The 8,801-nt window shown below is 43.1% G+C and overlaps 1 protein-coding gene across 3 annotated transcripts in view; it reads left to right on the top strand.

Annotated features, from left to right (window-relative positions):
• Positions 1-5,963, top strand: part of USP6NL (USP6 N-terminal like) — a 117,463-nt gene extending 111,500 nt beyond the window's left edge. For all 3 annotated transcript variants that reach the window (XM_057403769.1, XM_057403765.1, XM_057403768.1), the window contains exon 14: positions 4,481-5,963. In XM_057403769.1, coding sequence (XP_057259752.1) covers positions 4,481-5,817 — 1,337 coding nt within the window. In that variant the 3' untranslated portion in view covers positions 5,818-5,963. The remainder of the gene's footprint in view (positions 1-4,480) is intronic.
• Positions 5,964-8,801: the final 2,838 nt, after the last annotated feature.

Below are 8,801 nucleotides of genomic sequence, written 5' to 3' on the forward strand. Positions count from 1 at the left end.
ACTTCTAGTTTTAAAATGCTTTTAAACCTTGTTGTGTAAACATCATCGATTCTATAGAAAAGCACTTGTCCCACAAATACTTCTGGTAAAACACAGTTGTTTCTCTGTTCCTCAGTCAGACAGGTATGTCCAGAATTAACTCTGACTTTGAAAATCTGTTTGTGCTGTTGCTTCAGTTGGATGTCCTTAAAAACATCCAGATAAAATCATTTCATGCTCAGAGCTGAGGAGTTTGAACAGTGAGTTTAGTTGAAGTAGTAAAGAAGATGGCTGAGAGCTGCTTGTGAGGCTTTAGGCAGATTTGGAATGGAAAATTGGCAGATGAAAGATAATGTGGCTCACAAGAATTGGTGCTTTTGCATGCTTCTCTGGTGAGCTGTGTGTGCACCTCTTAAGGGTTAGAGATGTTTGTTGTGACTTGGTCGCTTTGCTTTTCCATTAGGGTTTCTTTTCCTCAGCTTTTTGCTTTTATGACCTTTTTTCTTTCTTGCCAACATGGCAGCATCTTGGTTTTCTTGCTGCTTAAAGCATTCACACACATAGTTCACATGCAGTTTTCTGCATGTGAGGAGTGTCTCATTGTACTCATGTGCATGATGATAAATGTGGTTATTGTTTTCTTTAATTTTGTGTATTTTTTAACTTCCGGAGGTTTTATTTGTTCTTAACGTTTTTTAAAGTTGTTTTTAGTTCCACTGGAAGTGACAGCTCTGCATGCGTGTGTGTGTGTGTATCCTCAAAGAGAATTAAATACCTATTTTGCGGTTTGAAACAAACGGGTTTTCCTGTAGGATGTCTTTGTGCTGTAGCTCACAGATCCATACACAACTCCTTTCCTTCCAATGCTTTTCCTGGCAGGAGGTGATGAGAGCTCAGGCATTTCTGAACCAGAACAAGGCCTCTGCTTTGTAGCTTTGATTCACTGAATTGAGTACCTCCAGCAATGTGGCCTTTCTTAGTTTCACATGCAGATGTGGATGATTCAGCAAGCTGTGTCACTTGTTTCTGTCTGAGGGTCAAGTTATACCAACTCCTGTAGAAGGCCTGTGGCTAAGATTTAACGCTGTATTTCTTCTTTTCCCCACTGACCCTCCTTCTGCACATATTCATTGTTCCCTATATTTGCTTTCCCTCAAAGCACTAAGCTCTGGTATTACCAGCCTATAAACATGGGTTTCATGCTGTTAGAATGCAGAGGTTTTCTTCTAAACGAATTATTGTGTTGGAACACTTTCCTTGTTACTCACTACATGAATTAATGTCGAGTTTTAGCAGTTTCACAACAGCCATGGTAAGATTTCTCTGGTACTCATTTTACAGCTGTAATTCATGTTACAGCATACATCATCTAGACAGTGCAGCCCACATATGCCTACTTGTAGTGTGTTCTTTCACCCAGAAATGTGAAGGAAAGATGACAGAAAGTAATCTTCAAAGCAGCCTAGCTAGAACTCAATAAAAATGTTTGCAGTATTCTCACTTGGGTTTTGTAAGAGCTTAATAGTAATTAAGGAACCCTAAGTGTGTGGAAATTAACACCCCAAAAACTCACACAAACCCTACCTTTACTGAACAACCAAGTCTATTTCAAAGGGTCTCATATTGCTGTGTATGCATTTCTTGGACTAGAAGCTGGAAGAAAGGAAATCTCTTCATGCTTTTAACATCTTTGTACAAATTAGGAAGCACTGCAGCTACTGGAGGAACTTGTCTTTATTTTTATATATATATATATGTAATCGTTTAATTTCAGGCATGGAAAAAATCATTTTTCTAGGACATTTATTGCATACAAGAACAGAAACTAAATAAGTTACAGATGTTGAGGAGCCTTTTTCCATGCTATCGCATAGCTACTGTGGATCACCTGGAGGTTATAAATGGATTAACAGCGTAGAAAGACGAGTTTTGTGTGATTTAGATGACAAGTTCTTGGCATATTCTTTGAGTATTCTTTCTTAATTCAGACTTTATGCTATTCTAACATTCAACATTATTAAGATTGAAAGCATGGTAGTGTATAAATCCAGTACCAGGAATATTTATTATGGGCAAAATTCACTTTTATTCAGAAGACAAGAGCTTCAGCTTTGCCTGACTCTGTGTTTGAGGTGCAGATGGAATTAAATCAAGCAGATGCCTTGTGCCAAACTGAAGCAAGTTCCAAAAGTGAACTTCTGTTCATATAGAATAAAGAACAGTTTTGAAGAGGCTGGTGTAGCACACAGTATATTGCAGAGCACTTAAAGTGTCCGTGCAGCTTGTTCCTCTGTCCCTCATTTGGTCTTCCAGTGCTGCGCTGTGAAGAAGTGGAAGTCCACAAATCCATGCTCTAGATTTTAGCCTGATTTGTGAATAGTGGGGCCCTGTAGTGAAAGAGAATGGACCATGAGACTTGTAATTGTGAGAGTTGCTCACTGGAGCCCACTGCTGAGGCCCTTTCCCACCGTGTAACCTGCTGCACTGTCTTGCAACCATTTATGTAGGTGTTCTCCATATAGTGTGCCAGGTGTATAACCCTGTAAGATCATTTAACAAGTAGAATCTCCCTTCTGGGGACAAGTAACTGAGGAGAGGGCTCAGCATGAGAATCTTCCTTTGCCAAGTCCGTAGCAAGGTAGACAGTGAGTAGGTTCAGAGCGTAGGCTTACGTATCTAAATAGTTGAACAAAGAATAAGTAGGGGAAAATAAAAGCAGAGGTTTTTTCAACAGCACTCCTGGGTAGGCTGTGCTTATTATATGTAAAATGAGGTTCCTGAAGTTATACATTCCTAAAGATAAGGGTAAGTTCCACATCACCTTTGGCCTTCAGTGAAGACTTTGAAAAATCAAGAAAATGCCGGTTTAATCGTTTGGTAAAACCAGACTGTTAAGTACTTCTGATTTACATTTGATTTATCTTGTCATGGCACATGGCATCGTTGTGTTCTTCTCTGCCGTCCTGCTATGTCCTAGCTGGCACAAACTGTAAGTTTTCATTTAGTGTATATAGAAACTGATCCGTGATGGTAGTTTGTTCTGCTGCTGTGATAAATACTGACCTTGGCTGCTGACTTTCCTCTGTGTACCTCTATCATGAACCAGTCACCAAAGGTTGAACTCGTAATACTGACTGTGAAAATGAACATAGCTCACTTCTAACCACAGCACTTGTGTCAGGGATAGACACATTTGCATGTGTACGGTCCTGTGGAATCTTAATTACAAATAGCTATGAAGAGTGAGGTGCTCTTTATGATTAAACAAAGGAATTAAACAAAATTATTTTCCCAACAGCTATTTTATATCATTTATTTTGCATAACATTTGAGCAAGGATACCCATTTCTCTTTTTTCCATACAGCAGAGCTTTTGCTTACTAAATAGATGCAGAGTGAATAGAATTTGTTTGGTTATGCTGACTTCAAAAGTTTTCATATTTTTTTAGGAAACACAACATTAAATTAAATTTAGATGAATACATTTAATGAGAAGTATGTGACCTTTTCTGCTTATAATGGGAAAGTAGTGTATTACATGAATTATACGCAAGTGGATGTGATGAAAAACTTTGGCTGAGAATATTAAGGGTGTTGACTGCTAAGGAGAAAGATTGCAGTGGAAAACTCGATGTAAATTGTTCTATGACACCATCAAGCAGTGAAACACATCTTCATTCTTTCTGTAGTGGCAATGTGGATCATTCTGGGTCCCCCCATAGCTGGTGTTTACCGCTGGCTATTGCAGTGTGTTGAGCTTCAGTCTGTGAGACCTTTCCATTCATATCCTAGTTCTCTAAATGATGTCGTTGTGCTTGGGAGAACTTGTCCATTGAGCACTCAGTTGGAATCATGATGTAGCCAGTGATGGAAAACGGAGCTGAAAACTATGTGATTCTGCATAGAGCCTTTCAGTGACACTGGGCTTTTTAATACTGAGGTTGAAATTTATGGCCAGGGGAAACAAGGACTTAACTGTGCAGATGTTAGTGAGGAGCTCCACCCCAAAGAAAGAAGTGAGGGAAGGTTCAAAGATACCTGTGAGGAGGCTTGTGCATGTGCCTGGGGAGCTGATAGTATAGCTTATCAGAGGTGAACTTTGAAAGATGAATGAATGGGTGACAATGGATTGGGAAAGGGATACTGGGAAGGATTTTTAAACTGGAGAAAGTGTGGGGAAGGTTACATATATAGTAGGTACTGTAACCAAAGTGTAATCTAGGAAAATGATCTTTTGCAGCAGTGTCATGAACGAGCAAAAGCTTGTCAAGTTTGCATCAGCTGTAGAAAGGCAGACTAGAGTTACTGGTTCAGATGAGAGCATACACAAAGTCTCTGTTCGATGTCAGTATGCAGAAAAACCTTTGAGGTGTTTAGCAGAAAGGTGACCAGAGAGAGGTCCAGGTAATGGAGTTCATAGCTGGTTTTGCTTGCATGGCCAATACATCAAAGGAGACTTTTGTACAAACGTGAATTTATGCTATTGATGTTCTTCTTTTAGGTAAAGAAGATGAATTCCCAAAGAAGCCAATGGGGCAGATTCCATCAGGACCTCAGCCTCTGATGCTTAACTCTACCCCAGTGCTTAATGGACAGAACAGCACTGGTACACAGACAAGGACAGAAAGGAGACTATCCACAGAAGAAGGAGGAAGTTCACCAAATAACTGGAAAAGAATGAATTCAGTGGGAAAGAAACCTTCCTTAAAACAGCAGAAGGCTCAACTGATAGAGACACAAAGTAGTATGTCTAAGAATGAGGTAGACACCAGAAGAAAGCCTCAGCCAGCACAGCAGGAAAACTCGAGACAGTATAATAATGCAGCTGCTAATCAGAATTCTAATGCTGCTTCAAATACTAGAAGGGAATTTGTACCTAAGTGGAATAAGCCATCTGATAGCAGAATAATTGAAAAGACAATGAAACTTTCTGCAGAAGTGAAAGACAGGCCAGTAAACCATTCGGTTTCAGGCCCACCACCAAGTCCTGTAGACACGCAGACTTTGAATGTAAAGCAGAAGATGAGGGGTTTGGTTGCTGATGAAGGTAAGCGAGGGTCGAATGCGTCTCAGTATGACAACGTTCTGGAAACTGAGAATGAGAATCTTGTTGAAGAGATGCTTGAGAGATCTCAGCCACAGAGCCTGAGGCATGGTGCATATTCTAATAGTCCAGGAAAGCAACCTGACAGAAAACCAGCTCCATTAAAAATACCCAGTTACACCTTCACTTCACAACCCAGATCTCCAAAATACTCCTTGCAATCCAATGGACCACCTCACGGACTGAATGTAGAACAGCAACTGCCACATTACAGGAATCCACCTTCTTACCATGGAAATTCCCGAATGCATGTTTCCAGTATAGGCAATATGAGTTCTGTTCCTCTACATTATCATGGGAATCAAACCAGCCCTTCTGGGAGGCCATATGGTTCTTTTATTTCAGTAGATTATTCTCCAGATAAATTACAAATGAATTCCTATCCTGCCAGTCGCCAAAATCCTCTTTCAACAACCCCTGGGCAGATAGAAGTAGCCCCTGTTGATACTTATACCAGCAACTCAAGATCCCCCCCAGGTGTCAAATTCATAACCCCTCCAGTGGATTATTTACCAGAAGATAGAAAGTGGCCAGATGCTGCTTATGTGTACAGACATGAACCCTACAGGCAGCCCTGGAGCCGAGATGTTAATGAAGGCCACTTGGAAGATTTCCAGGTGTATCAGCAATTTCAGTCAACAGATTTTCAAGACCATACCGTTAGTCCCGTTTGTGTGAATAGTCCAATAAGATACAGGACTTCACCAGCCTTTGAAGACCAGGGCTCACCATAGCACCAATATTCAAGCCATCTGCACAAGCCCAACACTCTCAAAATAGAAATGATGGATTGTCTGTGCACGAATCTGTGCCTCTCTGAGAATCTTAACTAAACTCAATAAACCGGCAAAGCCCAAACGCAATCAAACATTACTGCGTTAGCAGTCAGTTCTTCTATGAAATACAGACAGTTCACATGCATCTCAAAAATGACACTATTTCAGAGATGTTTCAGACTTTCATTGAAGGCTAGTTGAGTCCTTAGACTTGCATTGAAGCTATTGAAGGTGATCCAGTGCACATAGACATAGCAATAAGATCGTATGCGCGGTGTGGTTAATACTGTCATTGTTCTTTATGTTTTTTAAATAACTTGTGTTACAATCCTGCCTAAAACCTGTAACACATTGACAAGTTTTATGTTGACCAACATGGTTAATGCACTGTATAATGTGTGTGTGCACGTGCGTGCGAGTGTGCACTTACAATACAGCCATGTAGGGGGAATAGCTAAAGAGTTTAAATGTAAATGCATTTAACTTTGGGCAAAGCTTGTGAAGTACTTTTATTTCTTATTAATTTTTCTTTGTAACTTATTCTAGAAGCCATTCGTTTTGAATGGGATTTTCTGTCATTTTTTAATACAGCTGCCTCAGCATCCCAGTATCTGTTCTGGGCAGGAGAGATGCTTTCGGATTAGAATCATCAGTTAGGGTTGGAAAGGACCTTAAGATCATCTAGTTCCAACCCCCCTGCCATGAGCACCTCACACTAAACCATCTCACCCAAGGCTTTGTCCAACCTGACCTTGAACACTGCCAGGGATGGAGCATTCACAACCTCCCTGGGCAACCCATTCCAGTGCCTCACCACCCTTACAGGAAATAATTTCTTCCTTATATCCAATCTAAACTTCCCCTGTTTTAAGTTTTAACCTGTTACCCCTTGTCCTGTCACTACAGTCCTTAATGAATAGTCCATCCCCAGCATCCCTGTAGCCCCCCTTTCAGATACTGGAAAGCTGCTCTGAGGTCTCCACGCAGCCTTCTCTTCTCCAGGCTGAACAGCCCCAACTTCCTCAGCCTGTCTTCATACAGGAGGTGCTCCAGTCCCTGATCATCCTCGTGGCCTTCTCTGGACTTGTTCCAACAGTTCCATGTCCTTTTTATGTTGAGGACACCAGAACTGCACACAATGCTCCAGGTGAGGTCTCACAAGAGCAGAGTAGAGGGGCAGGATCACCTCCTTTGACCTGCTGGTCACGCTCCTTTGGATGCAGCCCAGGATACGGTTGCTTTCTGGGCTGCGAGCGCACACTGAAGCCGGCTCATGTTCATTTTCTCATCAACACCCCCAAGTCCTTCTCCTTGGGCTGCTCTGAATCTTCTCTGCCCAACCTGTAGCTGTGCCTGGGATTGCTCCGACCCAGGTGTAGGACCTTGCACTTGGCATGGTTAAACCTCATGAGGTTGGCATCAGCCCACCTCACAAGCGTGTCGAGGTCCCTCTGGATGGCATTCCTTCCCTCCAGGGTATCAGCCGAACCACACAGCTCGGTGTCATCGGCAAACTTGCTGAGGGCGCACTCAATCCCACTGTCCATGTCAGCGACGAAGATGTTGAACAAGACCGGTCCCAACACCGATCCCTGAGGGACACCACTCGTTACTGGTCTCCAGCCGGACATTGAGCCATTGACCACAACTCTTTGTGTGCAGCCATCCAGCCAGTTCTTTATCCACTGAGTGGTCCATCCATCAAATTGATGTCTCTCCAATGTAGAGACAAGGATGTTGTGTGGGACAGTGTCGAATGCTTTGCACAAGTCCAGGTAGATGACGTCAACTGCTCTACCCCTGTCCATCAGTTCTGTACCCCATCATAGAAGGCCACCAAATTGGTCAGGCGGGATTTCCCCTTAGTGAAGCCATGCTGGCTGTCACCAAGCACCTTGTTGATTTTCATGTGCCTTAGCATGCCTGCCAGGAGAATCTGCTCCAAGATTTTGCCAGGCACAGAGGTGAGACTGACTGGTCTGTAATTCCCTGGGTCATCCACTTTCCCCTTCTTGAAAATGGGGGTTATATTTCCCTTTTTCCAGTCGTCAGGAACTTCACCTGACTGCCGTGATTTCTCAAATATGATGGCCAGTGGCTTAGCAACTTCATTTTCCAGCTCCTTCAGGACCCGTGGACGGATTTCATCAGGACCCATGGACTTGTGCACATTCAGGTTCTTAAGATGGTCTCGAACCAGATCCTCTCCTACAGTGGGCCTAGTGTCACCATACCCACAGTCCCTGCATCTGCCTTCCAAGACGTGGGTGTTGTGGTCGGAGCCTTTGCCAGTGAAGACTGAGGCAAAGAAGTCATTCAGAACCTCAGCCTTCTCCAAATCCTGTGTAGCCAGTTCTCCTGAGAGCTTCCGGAGGGGGCCTACATTGTCCCTAGTCTATCTTTTAATCGCCACGTACCTGTAGAATCCCTTCCTGTTATTCTTAACATCCCTAGCCATGTTTAATTCTAACTGGACCTTAGCTTTCCTAACCTGCTCCCTAGCTTCCCAGACAACATCCCTGTACTCTTTGCAGGCCGCCTGTCCTTGCTTCCACCTTTTATAAGCCTCGTTTTTCATTTGTATTTTCCTCAGCAGCTCCTTATCCATCCAAGGAGGTCTCCTGGCCCTCCTGCTGCACTTCCTTCTAGTTGGGACGCAACACTCCTGAGCTTGTAGCAAGTGATCCTTGAATATCAACCAAGAGTCTTGGGCCCCCCTGCCCTCTAGGGCTCTATCCCATGAAACCTTACTAAGCAGGTTCGTGAAGAGGCCAAAGTCTGCTCTTTTGAAGTCCAGGGCAGTGAGCTTGCTGCACGCTCTTCTCACTGTCCTGAGGATCTCAAATTTGACCATCTCATGATCGCTGCATCCAAGGCTGCCCTGGAGCATCACATTTCCAACGAGCCCTTCCCTGTTGGTGAGCATGAGGTCAAGCATGGCA

The sequence above is a fragment of the Pezoporus wallicus genome, unplaced genomic scaffold (genome assembly GCF_028554395.1).
Source record: "Pezoporus wallicus isolate ANWC-B61680 ecotype Strahan unplaced genomic scaffold, APGP_CSIRO_Pwel_v1 contig_6978, whole genome shotgun sequence".
NCBI lineage: Eukaryota > Metazoa > Chordata > Aves > Psittaciformes > Psittacidae > Pezoporus > Pezoporus wallicus.